Source organism: Alternaria incomplexa (assembly GCF_024043165.1).
Source record: "Alternaria incomplexa strain BMP 0042 chromosome Unknown scaffold_3, whole genome shotgun sequence".
In the NCBI taxonomy this organism is placed as follows: Eukaryota; Fungi; Ascomycota; class Dothideomycetes; order Pleosporales; family Pleosporaceae; genus Alternaria; species Alternaria incomplexa.
This window is the reverse complement of record NW_026249852.1, coordinates 548,266-570,111: the sequence shown is the minus strand read 5'-3', so window position 1 is coordinate 570,111 and position 21,846 is coordinate 548,266. Positions and strand designations below refer to the sequence as shown.

Sequence of the window (21,846 nt, the reverse complement as noted above, 5' to 3'; positions counted from 1 at the left end):
TCCAAGCTTTCCTCCATCGGAAGATGCCCCGCAAGCTTCCAGACTTAGGACGTTGCATGCGAAGCGGGCGGGGTAAGTGACCCGAAAGGAAAACCGACAAGATGGGATCGATTTCCCGGCTCAACGTAGCAACTCCATCGTTCACAGTCCTCGGGCCTCCGACCTCACCATGAGACAGAGAAGCGGATGGTTAGTCAAAGCCGCGGGATTGCCCGCATGTAGAACTTTGCTGATTCCTGAACAGCAAAGCTTGTCGTGAGCGTCACATCAAATGTACGGGCTCTTACAATCCAATGCCATCCAAACGCTTAATGTAGGAATTTATAGGCGTGAAGCTGCGTGACTCGGAAAAATGCAAATACTGCACCGAGCGCAAAAAGCCATGCATTCGCGGCAATGCTTTTCGCTTCCGACCTGTTACGGCGGTCAAGTTCAACGCCGGCGAAGACATAGGATCCGCTGAACAGTCCCTTGAGTTCCAAGTGGGACAGCAGTGGGTTGATATTCCAAGCTCATGTGCGTAGAAAACAATTCATAAATAGCGATAATCGCTGATGAAACGTGGTGTAGTGCACTTTGTTGAGCCGAACAAGGACAGCGGTGACGAAGAAGAGTACGAAGCTGGGCCGGAAAGCGAAGCGAATCCCGAAAGCACGCCCAACACTCTCGACGTTGCATCAAAAGCCCGCCGGCAAAACTCAAATTTGAACAGAGTGTCTAGCGAAAGCCAACTGGCGTCGACGTACGGTGACATAACCTCGTTCGTGGACCTTCCAACCTCGGAGTTCAACGACACTAGCGAGTTGCCTTCCATCCACGAGGTCCTGAACACTCAGGTCCCACCGTCTCTAATCGGTATCACGACCTGTACCAGTAATAGTGCGCCGCAAAGCATTCGCGCCGTGTCTTCAATAAGTCAAATAGTGAACACAAACTGGCAAGCAAGCCCCGGATCACTTCAACGTCTGTCACAGTCCCCGAGTCTATCGAAGAAGAGTCCTTTCGGATCGATCAACAATAATCACTCTCCTTATAACTCCACAGCATTCAGTCCTTCCTCAGCGCCAACACTCAGGTGGCCCGTGAACAACGCACACGAAGCCCGTCTCCTCCATCATTACCTCTTCTTTTGCACCTCGTGGATCGATGTGTGTGACTCACGGCGGCACTTTGCTACTGAGGTACCAAAACGCGCAGCCCACTTCCCCGTCATTCTCAATGGCATACTGGGTGTTGCTGCAAGACACTCCTGGCTGATGGGCAAGGCCGTAGAAGACGTGTCGCAGCCTTATGTAGATCAGTGCTTACAGGCGCTAATCGTAGCACTTGAGGACCCGCTGGCACATTGGGATGAGAACTTCCTCATAGCCGTTATCCTGCTTCGGCTTCACGAAGAGATGGGCGATGCCGACGAACACTGCCACCACCTCGTACGTTCTCTCGCCCTTGAGCTTGACTGTGTATTTTTCCTGACCACATGATGATCACAGGGTACCGCCCGTATACTAAACAGTATCTCCTCCTTCGCCGCAGACGGTGGCCTCCGCGAATCAGCATCCTGGGTTTCTCTCCGCCAACACATCTACGTCTCCCTCACAACCCAAAAACCCCTCAACCTAAGCCTCGACAACTACCGCCACTCAGCTGTCTTCAGCGAATTCGACGACGAAAGCTGGGCGAATCGCATCATATTCCTGTTCGCCGTCGTCCTGCAAACTGTCTTCGGAGGCACCAACAATGGCAGCGAAAACATCAGCCGCGAAACATGGAAAGAATTGAACGATGAAGTCGAGGAATGGGAGCGCACGAAGCCCTGGACTTTCTCTGCCTTTCACGTCGAACCCGATGCGGGCGACAAGTTTGAGGGAAGCTGGCCTGAACTGCTCTGTCCACAGGGCATCGTGGCAGTCGGACTACAGTACTACCATCTCTGCAAGATACTGCTCACGATATACTCGCCTAATGCATCATTAGTCGGGCTGGCAGGTGTTCGGGCTAGGAAATCTACCGACGCGGCTGTTCGCAAACATATGAGGATAACCATAGGGTATGGTGTGAGTAATAGTCATTGTGGTAATGCTATGTTCCAGGGTAGTCACATTTTGAGTGCGTGCGGAGCTTATATTATTGATCCAAGGGAGCAGCAGGCTTGTGTGGAGTATCTGGAACAGTTGCAGAGACTAATAGGGTGGAGGACGGATGGCGTCTTGAGGGATCTTCGAGAGCAATGGGCGTTTTGAGGTGACAACACAACGATTGAGATAAGGGCTTTGTCGGCGCCACGAAAACTGCAGATGCCCGAAGGGAAACACTTTAACGTCTCAATATTTCATTGCGAAGCAGCATTCTATAACGATGCTTCCAGCTCATCAAGACCTGACACCTGGTTCACAACCCATTTCCTCTTCTCCTCATCTATGTATCGTGGGTAAGGCCTACGGCAGTCCGCACTGCTCTCCGGGTATCCTCTCTTATGCGCAACGACGTACTTGGTGCCATTGATGCCACCCTTTCCGAAACCCCATTCTGTGACCGAGAGCTTGATCTGGAGGGCTGATGCTTCGTCGTGCTTGCCTGATTGGTAGAGATTGAACAAGTGTATGCAGGACTGATCTGTTAGCTTCCATACACGCAACACTTTGGCGATAGTACATACCTTGGGGTACAAGTTCGCGACACCAGTAATGGTGCCGATTCCACCCACACTCAGCGCGGGTACAAGCCAGTCGCTCTGACCGGCCAGCGCCACAAACTCCGACTTGTCGAACGCAGCACTAATCCTCGCAACCTTTGCGATGCCTCCGCACGTGAGCTTGACGGCTACAATGTTCTTGTGCTTGCCGAGGATATCCAGCATCTCGGAGTTGATGTCGAGGCCGGCTACGACGTTGGGGAAGTTGTACAGGACGATGGGGACGGGGGATGCGTCGGCTAGTTCCTGGAAATAGGCTACGATGGCATCTTGGTTCATGGAGAAGTGGAAGTAGGAGGGTACCAGTGCGAGGTAGTATGATGCGCCTGCTTCCTCTGCCTCGGTGGTCTGCTGTATCGCGTCGCGCGTGCAGCCTGCTACGCCTCCAATTGTGATGGGTAGGTCTCCGCGACCAAGGCGCTGTGCCGTCTTGCGAGCGGTTTGGACGAGTTGCGTCTTCTCAGCTGATGATAATGTTGCTGCTTCGCCATTTGTTCCTGCGATGACGATGCCGTGCAGGCCGTTGGAAATCAAGAACTCGAAATGCTTTTCTTGGACATCCCAATCGATCTCTTGCGTGGTGTCATTCTTGAACCAGGTCAATGAGGGGACATGAATTCCTGGTGGGAAGGAGTATGTTGTTGTGCCGTTTGCGGAAGGCATTTTGTGAGGATGTCAAGAGATGAGCAGATACAGAGGGGAACTGAATATGGAGGACATCTCTGCAGCAGAGCGAAACCGCCGCATTTTGGCATCCACGACTGCGCGACGCGTTCCGGTAGTACGATGGAGCATGCGAGAAGACGCGCTTCGGCGTGGAGACGTGTGGATGTTCCATCGGCTCTCAAGGCGCGCGATTCGCCGTCGGCTACGACCGCGACGGTGACGTTGGGCTGCCGACGCTCGCATCGCCAGCTTCGCGTGTCGGCTGCACTAGGCCCACGAGCTCCCACACCACGCCACCGAACCCACGCGACGAGGGTGCGCCATCTCTGGAGACTCCACTGGGGAAGGTCGTGGTCGGATGTGGCAACCTGCTTCTCCGTCCCGGAATGGCCTGGGTGTTTTGTGGGGAAGCGCGTTTGGTTCAAAAGAACGTGGGAGCCCCAGGTTTGGGATCGGCATCAAGACTACTGCAGAACTTTGCAGCTTCAACACCCGTCCGGTAACTTGAACATTGTTTGTTCTGGTGAATAGTCATCATGGGTGGTTTTGCTCGCGCCCCCGAAGACAGGCCAACGCCTCCGGAAGTTGTAAGTTCTTGTGCTGAGCGATGGTGAGATGATAAGGTGCTAATGTAGTCTATAGTACAACTGGAGGGTCTACATGGCCGCGCTCGTGATCTCAATGGGCGTTTTGGCTTATGGTTACGACTCTGCCTTTATCGGCACTACCATTGCCCAGGAGTCCTTCCAACGAGACTTTGGCATCAATGCATCGAACAAGAACGAGATCACCAGCAACATCACCTCCATATATTCGGCTGGAGGACTCGTAGGAGCGCTGCTTATGTACCCATTCCTTGAGCTCCTTGGTCGCCGTGCGACAGTCATCATCTCCGATGCCATCTTCATCGTTGGCGCGATCATGTGCACTGGTAAGCATGCTTCATTAACCTCATCCATGTGCCAGTACTAATAGTGCACTTTAGTCCCCAAGAACCAATTGAGTCTTGTCCTCGCCGGCCGATTCTTCACTGGCATGGGTGTAGGAGGAATAGCCGCTGTGTCGCCCATCTACATCGCCGAGATCTCGCCTCCTGCTATTCGTGGACGCCTCACTGGGTTCTTCGAATCTTTCTACCAAACGGGTGCCGTTATCGGATTCTGGATCAACTACGGCATTGTACACAATATGGACCGATCGAAATCCATCGCTTGGAGAGTGCCGATGGCTGTTCAGCTCATCCCTGCTGGACTGCTAGCTCTCATGATACCGGTTCTGAAGGAGTCTCCTACCTGGCTGCTGAAACGCGGTCGCGAGGCTGAGGCCTTGAAGTCGTGGAGCTACTTCCGTAACCTACCCGAAGACCATCCATACATTGCCCAGGATGTTCAATACGTGCGAAATGAGATTGCGAAAGAGCGTGCCGCACTTCTACATGGCGAGGCGCATGCTAGCTTCCTCACAACGATCAAAGCCGCAGCACGCGAAGGAGCCATGCCAGGAATGCGAAACAGATTCCTCTTGGTATTCCTCATGTTCATGTGGCAAGCTTGGAGTGGTGCCGCTGCAATCAACTACTACTCTCCAACCATCTTTACATCCATCGGATTGTCCGACGTAACTCTCTGGACCGGTATCTACGGAATAATCAAAGCTGGAGGTTCCATCATCTTCTTCACCTGGTTCATCGACATGTTTGGGCGGAAGTGGCCTTGGATCATCTCTTCCTTGATCTGTGCTTTCTGCCAGTACTACCTCGCCGTCTACATCGCACTCGGAAAGCCAACAGTGGGCGAGCCCATGTCCGAGTCCACAGTCGCTGGTGGCAAAGCTGCAACAGCCATGATCATGATTTTTGGTGCCGCCTGGTCATTCGGTGCGAACGGCCTTCCCTGGATCATCTCTAGCGAAATCTTCCCCGCATCTATGCGCTCTATATCGGGACCATGGGCAGCAGCATCCGTATGGATATGGACTCTGGTAGTCACCAAGGTAAGCACCTATCGATCGCACGTAATAGATATACTAATCTTGTTCTAGGCCTTGCCGCAAATGTACACCTCGATGGAATGGGGCGTATACGTCTTCTTCGCCACCGCGCTTATTTGCGCTAGTATTTACGCCTTCTTCTTCATCCACGACACGAAAGGACTGCGCATGGATCAGATGGATCAGTTGTTTAGTTTCGAGAAGCGCGAAGAGTTCATTGTGCAGGCAGATGGGAAGAACGCAGATTACGAGAGTGAGCACCATGAGAAGGCGCCTGTGCAACGGACTGAGGCTGTTTAATTGTAAGAAGTGTTTTAGTGATATCCATGTATTCCGAGTGTTGTACGTCTACGGCAGCCGCTCAAGTCATTTTCTGTACGTAATGAGTGAAGTATAATTCCCCTCGCGCTTCTTTCCCAACACAACTATACAGCCCGGTCTATCGATTTTCAAAACAGTCTATGAGACCAGCAATTGTCGTTTCGGTTCGTGCAACGTAAGCAATATACGATGCGCGTTGACTTATATCGTGGGAAGCGCGTGTCACATAGGCTAAATCCTGCCTTACTTTCGAACAGTCTGTCGGGTCATTGAAACCCAGGCTGAGCCCTGACCTAACCCGTTTTGACTGCGATCCTAGCGGCTCGTTAGATATAGCTCCTATATGTAGGCAAGTGTAATGCCAATTGCAGCATGGTACTACATATTGGGATCTGACCTGACGGCACCATCAGCCGCAACCGAAGAATTGATGTCGAAGTGCCACGATCACGGCAAGAAAAGGCGGTATTTGGTCTACTATGCAGGAAAAGGATGGTTGAAGAAGAGCATAAGACGTGCAAGTTTCCAGTCTAAGATCTTCCTCTCCGTAGTCTCAACACACCATGCCGTCACCCATCCTCGCGTTCTTACTCGCTCTCTTCACCACACTCGCCGCAGCCGCCCTCCCACCCAAAGGCGCTGTCTCCCTAACAAGCCTAGACATCGACCTCGATGGAAGTGGCTGCAGGCCCGGCGATGCCAGCGTCATGCTCGCCTCCGACAACTCCGCCTTAACCATCATCTTCGACAACTTCGCCGCTTCGGACGGACCAAAAGCAGGGACTGCAAAGACACGCGCCTTCTGCAGAGTGAATATAGGCATGAACTCGCCGGGGTGGGCGTTCGATGTTAGCTCGGCCGATTTCCGAGGCTATGTGTATATTGAGAAGGGGGTTGAGGCTAGTTTGGTTAGCCGGTGGAAGTGGATCGATGTGAATGGGGTGGATATGAAGGGCAAGGTGTGTAGTTGTAGTGGCTGAAAGTGTTGTTAGAGGTACTGACTTGAAGGATAGGGCAACATCCATAAGATTGTAACAGGGCCATTCGAGGAAGACTTCCTTTTGCACAAGAACGGTGAGATATCAGATACAGAGGCGTCGGTGTGTCAGAAGAAGGACGCGAGAATTCAGATTAGTCTCTCTGCGACGGTGGATTCGGGTACGTCGAACAAAAACGGTTACGTCCAGGGGAGCTCGGTGGATGCTGGGTTCGGCCAGATACTAAATCTGTCGTGGAAGAAATGCTGAGGTGATATGTTTAATTTGGGGTATCAATTTAAGGGCCAAGAGAGAAAGGTGTCCGTCTCCACCATCGCATCACAGCACTTCTTGCTGCTCCGTGAAAAGATCGGACCGACGTAGTTCTACTACGCCTTGGTGTATGCCGGCAGGTCTTCGGACTGTGCCTTGGCAGCAGCCCTCGCCTTCCTCCTCTCCCTGCGGTCCATCTCCCTTGCCACCGCCTTGGCCAGCTTCCTGCGCTCCTCGCGCTCCTTCTGCTTCAGGATGTCGCCCTTGCCCGACCAGACCTTCTTGAACTCCTTGCGGAACTTCTGGTTGAAGGTAAGGTACTTGTCGGCCTCCTCTTCCGCCTTGGCCTTGGTGTGCTCCTCCTCGTCGTCGGTGTCGTAGAAGTCGGACTCTTCGTCGGCCTCGTCAGAGACTAAGCGGTTGGTTTCTCCGTTGGAGGACTCGAGGCTGACTGCACGCTGGTTGCGCGCCTTGTCCCAGGTCTTGGTGCGCGAGTAGGCGACGCAGCCGGTGATGCTGAGGACCGTGAGGAAGGGAAAGGAGAGGAAGAGCAGCATTACGATGCCGAACGCGATGAGGTCTTCGTCCATGATTGCGGTCTGAAGGAGTATGTGTATGTGTGTCTGTAGGTGTATAGTTTGAGTGCTGGAGGTGGAGAGTGTGGAGACTGGAGGCATGTCTTAAGGGGAGGGTGGTTTGCCACCCGGAGTGTGGCGCAGCCGGTCCGGAACCGTACGTCACACGCCCGAGTCATGCACAACATGTGATTGTGCGTCTGATTGTGCGTCTGAACACAGTTTCCCTTCCTCTGGACCTGGAACGCTTTCAACACACAGACATTATAAGGGGGGTAGTATTTGTTTGCTAACTGCAGTAATCATGGACTTTTGTCGAGTTATCAGTCGCATTGCCACCATCTACTGGCATGCTGCGATGTGAATCGGGCTCGTGAACCCCAACTCATCTTCTCACGTCAACCCTCAGAGCTCAGAAGCGCACTCCCTACTCTATTCCAAATACAGCTTCTCCAGCTCCTTGAGCTCTCCCATCAACCAATCTTCATGCCTCTGCTCATACCTCTCCGCCTTAAGCCTCTTCTTCGTCAGCTTCGTCTCCGCCGCATACTTCTGCATAGCCTTTGTGCCCACGCTCAAGATCTTCTTCGTATGTCGCTGGAAGGCTTCTTCTTCCTTGCCTAGTACATCCGCCCATGTCAACCCTTTGCGCTCCATCGCCGCATCCACAGTCTCGTGCCACGCCTTCATTGCACTCGCCGCAACTTCGAATCGCAATCCCTCCGTACCCTTGGTTTGTGAAACTTCATCTGCGTACTTCGCAAGTGTACCCAGCGGTTTGATGGCCTGGACCTCGTCGACAAAGATATCGGTGTGCGGCTGCCAAGGCATGTCGCCCTGAATCATTCCGTACTGCACGCCGGAGATATCGAGCGACGTCTGTTTTCCCGTGGGTCGGTGGGTGACGCGCATGCACCAGTGGATGTACACAGTAGGGTTTGGGTTTTCGAAATCGAAAGGCTCGTCCGTAGCTGTGATGGCTTTTTCTTTGGGCGTCTTGAGGCGGACTTTGACTTCGTCGATGTCTACATCGAGGCCTGGTTGTCTACTGGTTAACTTTCGCCGTCTGATCTAAATGATCCTTGGGTCTTACCTGCGAACAGCTGCTCAATGAGCTTCTTCAGAACGCCAATGTCGTGACACGGCGAAATCACCAGCACCTTGCTCTTGGCCTCAGGATTGCCAACGAAGTACTGCTGCGGAAAGTCTGCAAACCAGCCGTTCTTCCGTCCGAGCTTCTTAGGGTCGTCTGTGATGATGGTGAGGCCGTCATAGAATGTTGGAAGGGAGATTTTGGCGCAGAACCGGCTCCATGTAACTTCGCGGTAGGCGTAGAAGATCTGCTATCAAGCTGTTAGCACAAATAGTAAGATGTCTCAGCACCGCGTTAGCAAAGCATAGCAAGGGAGCTACATACTAGTAATAAGTTAGCAAGACATCCTAAGAGCTATTCGTGATAGCTACTTTACACTGAAGCATGCGGGAGGCGCGATGGATACGGAACCCGGGTGAGGTTACCGGGCTCGCTCTCAAACCATCCAGGTAGTCTCTCAGCATACCGATCAAGCGGTGTCGATGTTCGGCATATCGTTCGTCGATCACCCGCTTGCCTCCGGGCAGCAACAACTGTCGTGGTATTTTAGACATGATAATTGGTTTCTGTGCGGTTGGTAGTGTTAGCTGAGGTGGTGGTTACGGCGCGACTTTGCTCTTGTTGTTGTCTCTGCCTTCACCATGGCGACGGAAATCTCTGACTACAAACAACGATAAATATGACGACACTTCATTATTAGATAACTCAACAAACGAGACACAAGTTCACAACGAGCACTCGAAGGTTTAGTGAGATCAGATCATTCGCATTAGATTTTGTGATGGAGAGAGACAGGTCTGACATAAGTACTGTCTCAAACCCGAACAGTAAGCATTTCGCCGAAAGAGACACTAGGCTGACAAACCAGGGCGCCAGATGTACAAGCCATTGTCGTGCTCTACTGAGTAATCCGAATTGCAGCGAATGCTTGACGGTGATAGGGATGTATAGAAACCAGGGCGCAGGACATATCAGTCATCTTACCGCAGTAAAGACGTCTCCGAATTACAGGCAATACTTGATGGCGATAGACCAGAGTCCTCAACATCTGAGTGCATAATAAATCCGCCGTCCGGCAGTGTTTTGAACCTCGTATTCTCAGGCCACGGCTGATGTTTATGCCACTCTTTGGTATTCACCGTCAGTTGAGGTCCCCCACGACGCCTTTTCGGTACATCCGTTCTCGTGGATTGACGCGGGCCTGCGTTCATCGCTTGATCAGGTGCTTTGCGGGTCTCTTTAGATACGGTGACTTTTGGCGGCTGGACAGGGCCCTGCGAAGTCTGGTCATCGAACTCTACACGCCGTTCCCTCTTAACACGTTGATGAGCGCCAAGGCGATGATCGATTCTCAACTGTACAGTGACACCTTCCTTGTCCTCTTGGTACTTCTCATTTGAGCCGATGAAGAAGTCTATGCGTTCGTCGTCGTACACGGTAGCTTTACCGCACGGACAAGAAATAGCAAATTCGAGACGACCCTTCTTCACGACACCCCGCTGCGTCCTCCCGCACGCGCGGCATAGTCGACAATAGGGGACCAATCCAGCGGTCGCTGAAGAGGGCTCCTGGAACGCATCCAGATGTGATGATTGAACTCGTTTAAGGACCGCCGAGCTGGAACATTCCGGGCAAAAGATGTGATCGCACCTTGTGCATTCCAGACGGTTGAACGGGAACGCGCCTTGACGATGTGTTACAAGGTTTTCGTTATCAGCGTGGCCCTTACAACATAGCCACACACCATCTTCCTTGTGTCTCCGCCAGCCAGCTACAGGCTCATAAGGTTTGTCAGGCGACTTCGGGACAACGTCATGGTAGATACTGCCTGTCCAACCTTGTTGTTTGCGCACTATCTTGAATGCGCCTCCACCCAATGAACTGGATCGCTCGCGGTTCGTCATCTTTCTTCCGTCTGTTCCTACTGCTTGATATTTCTAGACTCTTTTGTGAGGTCCGGATGGGAGTGGCGGATGAGGTTATATAGATTCCGTCGAGCCTTCAATAGACGTTGTTTGCCATGTGTTTCACAGTGTCTAGTGATCTTGTTGGATGCAGTCATGCATTGGGTCTCTGCTGACTCTGAGGTCTGTGTTGCCGATGTACAAGGGAGCTGTGTATGTACGAATATCAGATATGTTGGCCAACGCGCAGTGTAGAGCTACACGTTGCGTCTTATTTCTTGCAATCACGAAACATAGAGAAGATGTGAGTGAGAGGTATATTAGTAGACGCTGCTCGATAGCAGGATGACTGTGGACGAGAAAACGGATGCACGAATCTAGCATCACGCGCTCCGTCTGCTCAATCTGGAAACCACGAGACATCGGCGCGAACATCCCGGCCTGAATCTAGCTTCAACACATAAGCTGTAGATCCACCTGCTCGTCGCTTGGGGCGTTTATTACGCTTGGTCTCCGGCTTTGAAACGTCTCGGACGTGAGTTGGTCCTCCCTTATCGAGTGCGAGACGAAACTTCTCAATCTCACCAGGGGAGGAAGGAACCCAATCGGCGAGAGGAATCCTGTTGCTCTTACACCGTTGGGATGCATCCAGTCTTTGCGTGAGGCGTACATCTACCGTGACAGCATCAGCATCGCTCTGATACGCAGCGTTATCGCCAATATAGAAGTACATTGGCTCTTCGCTAGAGATCCGGCCGCAGACGCATGGCATTGTTGGAAATTCAATGCGACCTTTGCTGATTTTACCACGATGTGTGAGACCGCATGCTCGACACAGTTGGCAGTATCTGCTCTCTTTTAACCTCCTCTGGCCTTCGAAACGTTCCTCGTAAACCTCCAACTTCAGTGAGGGTACTGGAGTCAAGATCTCGGAGGTACGATCATCGGGACACAGTATGCGTTCGCAATGACATTTAACATACTTGAAGGGATGTGGTCCTGCGAAATGGTATAGTTTCATGTCGTGGCCACAGCTAGGGGCCCAGACACCATCTGCGGTACGGTCGTATTGGAAGTGGACATCGTTGTGGAGATGTCTACGTAGGCTTCGCTTCGAGAGCCTGAAAGGGTTGACGGCTTTGATAGCCTTTGCGACTCTCTCTAATGAGAGTCTCCGCGTGGAAATCTTTGTGAAATGGGCTGTTCTCATTGTATCTTGGGCTGTTGTGAAAGCGAGTAAATATTCGGGTTGTTGGTAGGCTGCATGCCCGGCCATGGAAGAAACAATGCAACAAAGAAATAGTTGTGCTGCTGCTACACTCTATCATCACTATGGTCAGCGGCGCATCACTGTAAGTATATAGACGATGGATTTGACATATATAACGAAGTATCGGGAAATGTGATGGATCAGTAATCTCTATAAGTACACAATGAGATATGAGATAGTGATAGTAAGACGACTTACTTGAAACAGTATCAGTAGATAGAGTAAACATCACTTGCATGTCTCTTAACGTATCGCTGTCTTATCCGTATGGTAATGGTTCAGATCGAAGCTCACGAAGGCAGCCATTGACGTGATGGGATTCTCATCTCCTCCAATGCTATTCAGCCAGTCGTGAACATCATCCTGGATTCCTGCAACTCAGTCCCGATGATGGCGCATCCTCGTTCGCAATGATCCACCGAAAAGTAAGCCTCGTCGCATCATCAGCTCTTGCATCGATGAGTTTGACAAAGCTCGCATCCGGATCCCTCCTATACGGCTCGTTGTTACCGATATGATAGCGTGGCCAGTCACCGTATGAAGTGCTCCCGCAAGCCGCACACTTGACACCGTAAAAGTCTAAGGTCGTACCTTCCATCTCGGCGCGATGACTCAGTCCGCAGGTAGTGCAGATGTGGAAATAACGAACTTCGCGATCGAGGCGTGGCCGTGGTGCTTGAATCATGCCGTACGGTAGAGGTGATAGGATCTCGGATGAGTGACACTGAGAACACAGTATCTCGTTGCAGCGACTGCATAACAGATGTTTGAAAGGAAAGGCGCCTTTGTAGTGCGTAACGACGTTCTCGTGACGACAGTGGCAGCATCTCCATATTCCGTCCCCGATCTCTGCATCGCTCCGCAAGGCCCGTAGAGCAGGATACTTGTTCTCCTGTATTATATAATACTCGGTGGGCGCTTCCGCAGGGATCGCGGAGTCGAAATCTTCCTGTACGCTTCCTGGCCTAGAGCTGTCCTTTGAGTGTCGTTCGGCTATCGGCGAGAGGAGATGATGCGCTGTTGTTGTGGTGCCCTTTCTCGACTCGGCCTTTTCGAAGACGCTGGTCAGTGTCGATGTAAAGGCTTTCGACAGTCGCTTGGCGCGGAAGATGCTGCTCTGACGCTTCATACCGAGCTATGTTCGAAACCGTGGTAGTCGCGCGTGGGGTTAGTGTAGCTGCGGGACGAGACTGGATTTGGTTGCAGTGAAGATCTAGATGTTCAGTTGCTTGTTTGGGTGCTCGCTCAGAGTGTAACGAAATCACGTTCAGTCACGCCTTGCGCCTTCCTCTCACCGCGCAGCTGCGAAGGCAAGCGCGTTGGGGCTCACCTCGAACGTTTACTTCTGCAGTCTCCCTGACAGTGATGATTGACTGAAGTGATAGATGTAGAATTCATTTCTCTATTCAGATCCGTTAAGCGAGGGTGGTTCACGCATGTTATTTTGGTCCTGCTGGCGTAAACAGCAAGGCCTGAGCTAAGGTGGCATTATCTTGTAGAGTAACGTGTCGAGCAAACGCGCGCGCGTGAAGGCGTATCATCTTGGGATGCATCCGTGACTGTCGCCAAGTGATATAGCGTGTCATCGTGGCACAAAATCATAGAAAGAAAGACTAGAAGGGGTAAAGATTTGTTCTGGGGGAGGGCGCGCAGAGAAAGATAGGATTGAAGGGGAAGAACAATACCTAGCCCTGTGACGTACTGTGGTTGAACCCTACCCGGCGCTAGCCCTGGAGTGCTGACGCGGAACATTGAACATTGATCTGTCCTCGCGCGTCTGCCTGCAACCAACATTCACCACCACCGCCATGATCCAGGCAATCCTTCAGGTTAGTGCGCACACAAGTAAACTGAGGCTACCGTGACTGACATGATGCAGCGCCTGGGCCGCTGGCTCGACCGGCCGCTCTTTCCATGGAAGCGCCTCGTTGTCGGCTTCTCGCTCGCAGAGTTCGCCCTGGAGAACTGGCTTCTCTTCCGCCAGTACCGTGTCCTCGAACGCACCACCGTCCCCAAGGCTCTCGACAAGGAAATTGAAAGGGAGACCTTCGATAAATCCCAGGTACGCGCACAATTGCAGCAACCCCGCCATGCTTACCAGCGCTGACTTGACAGGAATATGGCCGCGCCAAAGCCAAGTTCAGCTTCTTCTCCGCTCTCTTCAACCAGGTCAAATCCCTCGCCGTCCTCTACTTCAACGTATACCCGCTCGTCTGGGCCGCCGCCGGCACCGTCGTCGCTCGCTATGCGCCCGTCCGCTTCTCTGGTGAAATTCCCCAGTCGCTCTTGTTCATGTACATGTTGGGGTGGATCGATCTGATCACCGGCCTCGGCTTCTCCTACTACCACAGCTTCGTGCTCGAGGAGAAGTTTGGCTTCAACAAGATGACGGTCAAGCTCTGGCTCACGGACATGATCAAGGGCCAGGCTCTCGCTATTGCCTTCGGTATTCCCATTGGAAGCGCCTTCTTGGCCATCATCAAGAAGACAGGCCAGGGTTTCTTCTACTACCTGTGGATGTTCATGCTGGTTATCCAGATCACTGGCATGACCATCTACCCGATCCTCATTGTGCCCATGTTCAACAAGCTGGAGCCGCTCAAGCCCGGCAAGCTCAAGGAGTCTGTCGAGGCGCTTGCGTCTAAGCTCAACTTCCCGCTCTCGGAACTACAGGTCATCGACGGCAGCAAGCGCAGCGCCCACAGCAACGCATACTTCACTGGACTACCCTGGATCGGCAAGAAGAAGATTGTCATCTACGACACACTGCTGGAGAAGAGCACGGAGAAGGAAGTTGAGGCTGTCCTGGCACACGAACTGGGACACTGGAAGATGAACCACACTTCGCGACTTCTTTTCATTAGCCAGGCGCATCTATTCTACATGTTCGCCCTGTTCTCCGTCTTCATCGACAACCGCTCGCTCTACGCCGACTTTGGTTTCCACAGGGAGCAGCCGACAATCGTTGGCTTCATGCTCTTCAACGAGATTCTGTCGCCCACGGACTCCATCATCAAGCTCCTCCTCAACATCTGGACTCGCAGCATGGAGTACGAAGCCGGTATGTATCCTGGTCCCAATCCATGTCTCAGCCAATGCTAACAACACCCAGATGCCTTCGCAGTCAAGCTCGGATATGCGCGCGAACTCGGTGCCTCATTGATCAAGCTCCAGATCCAGAACCTGTCAAGCATGGATGCCGACTGGTTCTATTCCAGCTTCCACCACTCCCACCCCATCCTGACGGAGCGCCTCAAGGCTATGAACTGGACTGGCGACAAGAAGGTCTCGGAGGACAAGGCGGCGGACGAGGAGAAGCCTATCAAGGCAGCGGATCGGGAACTCTAGGCGTGGATCTCGATCGGATTTTGTACAATATCGGGTATAAAAGGTCATGGGAACTTGACCGCGCAGGGTCGCAAGTGCGACGAAAAGTTCGTAGAATACAGCCCAAATGCAATGGCCGAGGCGTCCGTCAGAGTCGTTCCCACCATGTATCTTTTGCAAATCGTGAGATCTGACACCTTTACTCTTTTGACTTGCCCTTCGCGGCCTTTTCCTTCTTCCTCTGCTGGTCTCGTTCTTTCTTCGCCCTCTTCCTCGCGTCCTTGTCTATCACGCCATCCGCGGGCCCCTGCTCCTCCACCTGCGCATTCGTCCGCTTCTTGTCTTTGCCCTTGGTAGACTGTACCTCGGGTTCTTCACCACCCTCCTGCACAACATTCGTCCTGTCGCCAATCTCTCCAATCTCGATATCTCCCTGTTCAGCCTGATACTCAGCCAGGTCCTGCCATTCTCCCTCGGCAACCGTTGCAAACTGGCTGGACTTCTTGAGACCGCCCTTGCGACCAGTCTTGACAGTGACATCCGTGGTTGCGTTTTGTTGGTCGTCTTCCTCGTCTAGCGCTCGTTCTGGTTCTTGGTACTCGCCGCGCATACCCGCTGCTACACGGCGCAAGTGGTGCATGATTGGGTTGCCCATAGCGCCGCCTTGCGCATTGAATGCGACGCCTTCTGGTGTGATAGTCGCATCGGGATGGAGATGCGGGTACGTTTCCGAGTTCGAGAGGTACTTGTCGAGGATGGCCGACGCAGCGTCGAGAGGGATGGGCGCGCTGGAGATGTGGCGGCGGGGAGGAGGTGCTTCGAGCATCATTTTGGCAGTGTTTGGGCGCGAAATAGAGGGTTGGGTGGGTAGTTGCTATCGTGGAAATGGTGGAGTTGTTGGTTAGGATTTTGGGACGACGGCCAACTTTTTGCGCACGGACGACAAGGAATGTGTTAGCTCTGCGGACTTCGCGACGGGCATGCCAGACTGCACGCTCGCATCGACAAATCAGGACCACGCCGCCACGGAGACGATACTACGGGCGAAAAGGACGCAATTGCGGTCGACATACACATCATGAACGCCTTCCGGTGCCTACGGGTCGTCGCGCGCCCTTCAACCAGCGCATCCACACTCCTCCGACCACGCATAGCACCACCACACTCGTACCTACCCTCCCTCCAAGCCCCTTCTCCACCTCTCTAACCCATCCTCCAGACTATCTACACCCTCGTCCACCCGCCAAATATCGCTCCTCGCCCCCCGACGCCCCATGCTGCCCCGCACAAACGCCCTCCCGCCCGCGGGCACCACCTCTCTGGTCCCCTCAAGCTCCGAGACGCTGGACCTCGCCTCCAAAATCTCGTCACATCCTGGTCTGGGCAGCATGCAGATCCGGTGCGGTCCGCGTGATACGTACAACCCGAGTCATCTGGTGCGCAAGAGGAGACATGGGTTTTTGAGCAGGATTAGGACGAAGAAGGGGCGGAAGATGATTATGCGGAGGTTGAAGAAGGGGAGGTGGAATATCAGTCATTAGAGGAGAGATAGTGTTTGTCTGTCAAACGGGCGAATATGGGTTGGACTCGAGGATCTCTGGCTCGGAGATGGGAACAGACAAGGGCGCTTGTGTATATTGAATGTACAGTATGCGTGACGTGCATTTAAAGACATGTACTATATGAGAGAGGGAAACGTGTATGTGGTGGAGTAGTAAATACCTACACGGAGTCTCTATTTGACTGGTGTTCCTCCTGCTCCAGTCTCTTTGGGTATGACCGCATCAACCAGCCCACAAACGTAGGTCCTGTAGCCATTTCCTGAAAACCCTCTCTAGTAGAGACGAAACCCGCATTGCGTTTAGATTCTCCCCATATTGTTGATGGCGTTAGGAAGTGGACTAGAGATCCATCCTAGTGGATACCGTGTTGGAAGGTGTTGTCGGTTCCAGAGACGATGTCTAGAGAGCTGCATGGGAGTCTCCTGGTAACCCCGAATGCTTCTTCCATACTGGCGCTGATAGGGGGTACATAAGCCGGCGTCCAACCGACAATCATATGGAGAGCTCTGTGATATCCGATGACCATAATGGCCATCGCATCACTTTGGCGTCGATGGCTTTTCCTCTCCAGCCTTGCCCTCCTCTTCCGCCCCCTGCGTGCCGTCCTCCAACGCCTCCACAAGCTTGAGCTCCTCATCGATCTTGTCGATTTGCTTCAAAATGAACGCAATCGTAGCATCCCTTGCTTTGTCCACCCTCGTCAGCGCATCCATAGTCATCTTCCCATAATCCTGCATCTTCTGCGGCGTCGGTGGCGCAGGCTCCTCATCCTGCAACTGCGCCTTTTTCTGACTCAACAACTTCCTCAGCGCAAAGATGTTGTAATCCCTTTCCTGTAGGTTCTTGATCAGCTCTTCCCGCTTAGCTTCTTCGTCGACTCTTTGCTTCTTGGTAGCCTGCTCTTTCTTGATCTCCGTATCGGCGACTTTCCACTTCCAAATCGCTTCCTTGGCGCTGTTTTCAATATGCGTGAAACGTATAGGACCGATATTTTGCCCGCCGTACCAGCGCGCAACTACTACAACGCCCTCGGTCTGCGTGTCTCGTAGTACATTGCTGAGTCGTCCTCCGGCCCACTTTTCGCCGTCATCATCGTGGCCAAGATCATACAAAGTGCGGGATTCTGGCATCAAAGACTTTTGCCGTGATGGTTTCCTCCATGCTGCGATTTTGTGGGTGGCAGTCCGGAATTCGGGGAGTGTTTGCAAGGCTTTGGCGGATAGGTTAGGAGAGAACGCGGCTTTGAACGTTGATGTCTGCTCTTGTATTGCCGACGAGAGATATATTTCTGTTACGGGTTTTGGAGATGGTGAGCGCTCCCTTTTCATGGCCATCTCTTTTCATGCGCTTGTTGCACTGGATGTTTTGTGTCCAAGTTGGAGAAGGGACGGGAGGTTGGTAACGTGCAGGGAAGGCGCATGCGGAAGCGCGACTTTAGCGCGGATGCCAAACGATGTCGCGAAGCTTGTCAGCGCTGCTTCCACGAAACATCATCTTCGAACATCAAGATTCCATCGATTTTGCGTCCACTAGCAGTTATCTTATAGATTTAACTGTTCTGATCACCACGGCTGAATCTCGTCATTTGATTACAACATTCTCTTCCAAGATCATGAACAATTCCTGCGTCGTCTGTGCACGTACTCTTCTTGAAAGATACGATGCGCATCCCTCCTGTCCAGACAAGACGTCTCATCAAGCAAATACATGAAGTTTGTTTCTGAGGACGTATCGGTATTACCCAGGCGGTCAAGCAAGAACTTCCGATACGGTCAAGGCTGTCGTTTCTCTCACTACGTTCCTCGACCCAATTGTTGCTCAGGTATATAACTCATCAACACCGTTCTCTTCATATATATAGCTTGGCTCTCTATCATACTTGCATGATCCATTTACAAAAAACAACAAATTGGCTGTCTACCTTCCTTACCGACGGCACCGAGGGTACCCGGTGGTGTCTCAAATCTTTCACTTCTCGATTCTACGAACACGTCACATCAGGCGCACGAGACCACATCTCGGGATATATACCCCACTTACTTGCCATTGGACGGCCTTGCTAAGACTCAAGATTCGCAGCAGGCAACGGGCCGTTACTGCTGGCGCATGCAATAATATATAGGTAGTGATATCTGATCTCCAACACTGATCCTCTACCACCTACTCGCCGCTACAACTTCAGTAGTATCTGGCGCGATCAAAGCGATTCTTCGCGCCGACTCAAGGTAAGTTCGTGCGATTTGTTCGGCGCAGACACCTCGTCCTTCAGTGCGACGCGACTTTGATCTGCTGAGGCGATCCTCTTGCTCCAGCCTTCCATTTTAGACTTGACGCAAAATCTCTTGCTAATCTCTACGGCTCAGAGAACTGCCTCAACGCTCCGGTGGCAGTTTGTTCATCAAGCTCAAGCTCTTCAAGTCCACTGTCCATACGGACCAGCTATCACCATGGGCCGATTCGAAACCCTCAACGATGACACCAAGGACCTGGTGAATTGTCTTCTCCCCGCCCTGGCAACTTCCTTCGGTCTCACTGACAGTCTGGATATCATCCCCGAGGACATTCGCATGCGCGCCTGGGATTGCGAGCGCCGCGACCATATCAAGGACGAGACCGAGAACGACCCTCGCAACTGGGGTGTACAGTTCCTCAAAGATCTGATGTCTATTTCTCGTCTCACGAATGGAGACCTAGCTCGGTTCCAAGCTGATCTGCGTGCCAAGGTCGATCTTCATGAGCCCAAGCATCCCTGGGCTCGTCTGGCCGATATCAGAGACATCAAGGATGAGTACGAGCACCCAGAGCGCAAGAATCAAGTCGTCATCCCGGAGTCCTCTGAAGAATCTTCCGATGACTCCTACTTCGAAGAGCTTGTCGAGCCAGATCAACCCAAGGGCGCTAAGAGGCGTCGTGGTAACCACGAGATCTACGAAGCACGCGTTCTAGAGAAGCGCCGCAAACGTAAGTCAACCCCTCTGTCATACCGAAAGTCGTTCAACAGATACATCAGCGACGACCTTGAAACTTCGAACGTCGAATCATGTTATTGACATTGAGTAGGTGCTCCTAACCGTCTCCGCCGTGCCGAGGATGGTGGCTTCGAGCGTCACGACAAGCGGGCCAAGAAGCGTGAGCGCTCTGTCCGCACCAGCACCACTCCCAGTGGTCGCGGAATCGCTACTCGCCGCGCTAGAACCATCGTAACCGAAGACGACGAAGACTATACTAGCTCTCCCGGTACCCAATCCCTCACCCACCGGACTCCCGCCTTCTCCGTCTCTCCAGGTCCCCAAGATGCGCGCATGTACCCTGTCGAGACTGTGGATACCGTGGATACATCTGGTCAGCCTCTTGCTGTCCAAAAGATGCAGGCTGAGTTGGAAGTTGCCGAGGCGGAGCTCAAGGCTGCTCGTGTAAGGTGGCAGTACCTCCAGGCCAAGGAGCAGGCTGAGCAGGAAGCTATGTATGGTGGTAACGGTACTCCGGAGATGCCTCACAGGTTCGATTAAGTAGTTCTGGTTGATGTGATTGGAGGATTTCATGCATATTTGCGGTGGCTTCGGCGGCCTTTCTATAGTACACTACATGCGTGAATGATGGAAGCCAAATTCAGAATTTAAGACTTTTCCTTCTTCTTCTCCCTGACCAGACGTTCCTCTTTCATGGCCAATCGCATTCGGAGTGACCTATCGGTACTATTGCCCGTACCGGGCGGCGCTCGTGGGAGGGGGCCGATGTCGATGTCGCTGGCAGAAGTTCGCGCCGCAACATGTTCTTGGAGTGTCTTTATAACCTCCTTCTTTTCCTGCTGAAGCGCAAATCGCGTATTTCGCGGTTTCGGCTCCGATTCGTAAGTGTCGAGGTGAAAGAAATCTTCAGCGCGCATTCGCTTCCGCTCCCAAAGCTTCTTGTCCGCCTTCTTTCCAGAGGCAATCTCCTCTCTCCACTGATTAGCCTCATGCCAATCGGTATACTACATTTATGTTAGACATTATCGCTTTCACTCATGATTGTAGACATGCTGCCTCCATCCACTCATCTGCTCCCTTCGCCTTGCTCATTGTCATATCGGCCAGCAGGATACTACGTAGAGCCTGCTGGATGGGCGTTGCGGTGCATTGAGCCATGTTGAGGAATACGTAGGCTTTTGTATTGTGTTTTGATAGGGCGATTGTTATGTTGCAGGCCCCAGAGGTGTCTGTTGTGTGGTGGTTGTAGGGTGGGTGTCGCGTTGTAGGCCGCAAAGATAGTCAAGGCAACGACCATATGAGCCCGCAAAAGCCGTTTGCCGCATACAGCAGTGACGGTGAGAGCGTAATTTCTTCATCTCTGGGCTCGCGGTGACGCGTCTTTCCTGTGTAACCTCGCAGTGAAAGTGAAGGTGAGAGCGGATTGAGCTCGCGTTTGTTTGTTTACTCCACCATAATCTCTATCTCTCTGCCCCACTTTCATATCCGCTTTATATGTGTATATATATTAGTTAATTCTACGATACTCTATCAAACCATTCTACCTCAAAACCGGGATGGCGGCTGGAACCAAAAGAGGACACTGTCCAAGAAAGAAAGATACAAAACATAGCCAGTCGTGATAAATCCGCCACAAGAAGCAATAACAGGGTTTCAAGATGTTTCCAAAGTATAACGGAGGTGGTCATCTCTTTTTGCACTAGGGTCGAAACTGTGTTGTGACAACTCTGCGCTCTCCTTTTTGCCCGCTTTTTTGCCCGCGGTACGTGGCGGGAACATGAATATCTTTGCTGCATTCATGGATTCATTCCTCGTAGCTGTAAACGTTAAGAAAGTAGTGTAGCAGGCAAAGAGGTCTTACCAGCAGCTCTTCCAACCCCAGTCGTGCATAGAGTACCTCCAGCCCTTCCCATGGTTATCACCCTTAGCAAACCTACACAGTAGTTGGAGAATACACAGGCAGCGCAATTCTTTGTTTTGGCAATGCTGTTAGACACATGTACTACATCATATGTAGGTCGGCCTTCACACCTGGACATGCCAGGATATGTAAGCTGACATGCAGTCGACCCCACAATTGTTCCGTCCGACTCAGGTACGCATTTCTAGACTATGCAATGTCATTCCTAGACCTTTCGGCGCGCCTTCTACGCCACTCGCACCTGCCTGTTTCGCCGTTCGATCAAACCCAGTCTGCAGGTGGACCAATTAGGAACTACGCTCCGCTA

General features: G+C 52.4%; 11 protein-coding genes across 11 annotated transcripts; 5 read left to right on the top strand and 6 right to left on the bottom strand.

Annotated features, from left to right (window-relative positions):
• Nucleotides 1-169: 169 nt before the first annotated feature.
• J4E90_002556 (uncharacterized protein) lies at nucleotides 170-2,240 on the top strand (the record flags this gene model as incomplete). Its single annotated transcript, XM_051432135.1, has 5 exons — nucleotides 170-189; nucleotides 245-273; nucleotides 328-516; nucleotides 571-1,430; nucleotides 1,491-2,240. The coding sequence occupies 5 exons, from the start codon at nucleotides 170-172 to the stop codon at nucleotides 2,238-2,240; spliced, it is 1,848 nt and encodes a 615-aa protein (XP_051293557.1).
• A 107-nt stretch (nucleotides 2,241-2,347) lies between these two features.
• J4E90_002555 (uncharacterized protein) lies at nucleotides 2,348-3,355 on the bottom strand (the record flags this gene model as incomplete). Its single annotated transcript, XM_051432134.1, has 2 exons — nucleotides 2,348-2,608; nucleotides 2,657-3,355. 2 exons carry the CDS (start codon nucleotides 3,353-3,355, stop codon nucleotides 2,348-2,350), a joined length of 960 nt encoding a protein of 319 aa, XP_051293556.1.
• A 539-nt stretch (nucleotides 3,356-3,894) lies between these two features.
• On the top strand, nucleotides 3,895-5,647 carry J4E90_002554 (uncharacterized protein; the record flags this gene model as incomplete). Its single annotated transcript, XM_051432133.1, has 4 exons — nucleotides 3,895-3,945; nucleotides 4,001-4,289; nucleotides 4,344-5,350; nucleotides 5,399-5,647. The coding sequence occupies 4 exons, from the start codon at nucleotides 3,895-3,897 to the stop codon at nucleotides 5,645-5,647; spliced, it is 1,596 nt and encodes a 531-aa protein (XP_051293555.1).
• A 1,387-nt stretch (nucleotides 5,648-7,034) lies between these two features.
• Nucleotides 7,035-7,508, bottom strand: J4E90_002553 (uncharacterized protein; the record flags this gene model as incomplete). The annotated part of the gene is made up of 1 exon (XM_051432132.1): nucleotides 7,035-7,508. The coding sequence occupies one exon, from the start codon at nucleotides 7,506-7,508 to the stop codon at nucleotides 7,035-7,037; it is 474 nt and encodes a 157-aa protein (XP_051293554.1).
• Nucleotides 7,509-7,925: 417 nt separating this feature from the next.
• Nucleotides 7,926-9,140, bottom strand: J4E90_002552 (uncharacterized protein; the record flags this gene model as incomplete). The annotated part of the gene is made up of 3 exons (XM_051432131.1): nucleotides 7,926-8,530; nucleotides 8,587-8,836; nucleotides 9,012-9,140. 3 exons carry the CDS (start codon nucleotides 9,138-9,140, stop codon nucleotides 7,926-7,928), a joined length of 984 nt encoding a protein of 327 aa, XP_051293553.1.
• A 4,428-nt stretch (nucleotides 9,141-13,568) lies between these two features.
• On the top strand, nucleotides 13,569-15,108 carry J4E90_002551 (uncharacterized protein; the record flags this gene model as incomplete). The annotated part of the gene is made up of 4 exons (XM_051432130.1): nucleotides 13,569-13,589; nucleotides 13,640-13,822; nucleotides 13,876-14,821; nucleotides 14,873-15,108. 4 exons carry the CDS (start codon nucleotides 13,569-13,571, stop codon nucleotides 15,106-15,108), a joined length of 1,386 nt encoding a protein of 461 aa, XP_051293552.1.
• Nucleotides 15,109-15,286: 178 nt separating this feature from the next.
• J4E90_002550 (uncharacterized protein) lies at nucleotides 15,287-15,916 on the bottom strand (the record flags this gene model as incomplete). Its single annotated transcript, XM_051432129.1, has 1 exon — nucleotides 15,287-15,916. One exon carries the CDS (start codon nucleotides 15,914-15,916, stop codon nucleotides 15,287-15,289), a length of 630 nt encoding a protein of 209 aa, XP_051293551.1.
• Nucleotides 15,917-16,165: 249 nt separating this feature from the next.
• J4E90_002549 (uncharacterized protein) lies at nucleotides 16,166-16,628 on the top strand (the record flags this gene model as incomplete). Its single annotated transcript, XM_051432128.1, has 2 exons — nucleotides 16,166-16,254; nucleotides 16,307-16,628. The coding sequence occupies 2 exons, from the start codon at nucleotides 16,166-16,168 to the stop codon at nucleotides 16,626-16,628; spliced, it is 411 nt and encodes a 136-aa protein (XP_051293550.1).
• A 560-nt stretch (nucleotides 16,629-17,188) lies between these two features.
• J4E90_002548 (uncharacterized protein) lies at nucleotides 17,189-17,779 on the bottom strand (the record flags this gene model as incomplete). Its single annotated transcript, XM_051432127.1, has 1 exon — nucleotides 17,189-17,779. The coding sequence occupies one exon, from the start codon at nucleotides 17,777-17,779 to the stop codon at nucleotides 17,189-17,191; it is 591 nt and encodes a 196-aa protein (XP_051293549.1).
• A 1,317-nt stretch (nucleotides 17,780-19,096) lies between these two features.
• On the top strand, nucleotides 19,097-20,158 carry J4E90_002547 (uncharacterized protein; the record flags this gene model as incomplete). The annotated part of the gene is made up of 2 exons (XM_051432126.1): nucleotides 19,097-19,610; nucleotides 19,710-20,158. 2 exons carry the CDS (start codon nucleotides 19,097-19,099, stop codon nucleotides 20,156-20,158), a joined length of 963 nt encoding a protein of 320 aa, XP_051293548.1.
• A 107-nt stretch (nucleotides 20,159-20,265) lies between these two features.
• On the bottom strand, nucleotides 20,266-20,657 carry J4E90_002546 (uncharacterized protein; the record flags this gene model as incomplete). The annotated part of the gene is made up of 2 exons (XM_051432125.1): nucleotides 20,266-20,588; nucleotides 20,654-20,657. 2 exons carry the CDS (start codon nucleotides 20,655-20,657, stop codon nucleotides 20,266-20,268), a joined length of 327 nt encoding a protein of 108 aa, XP_051293547.1.
• Between the last annotated feature and the right edge of the window lie 1,189 nt (nucleotides 20,658-21,846).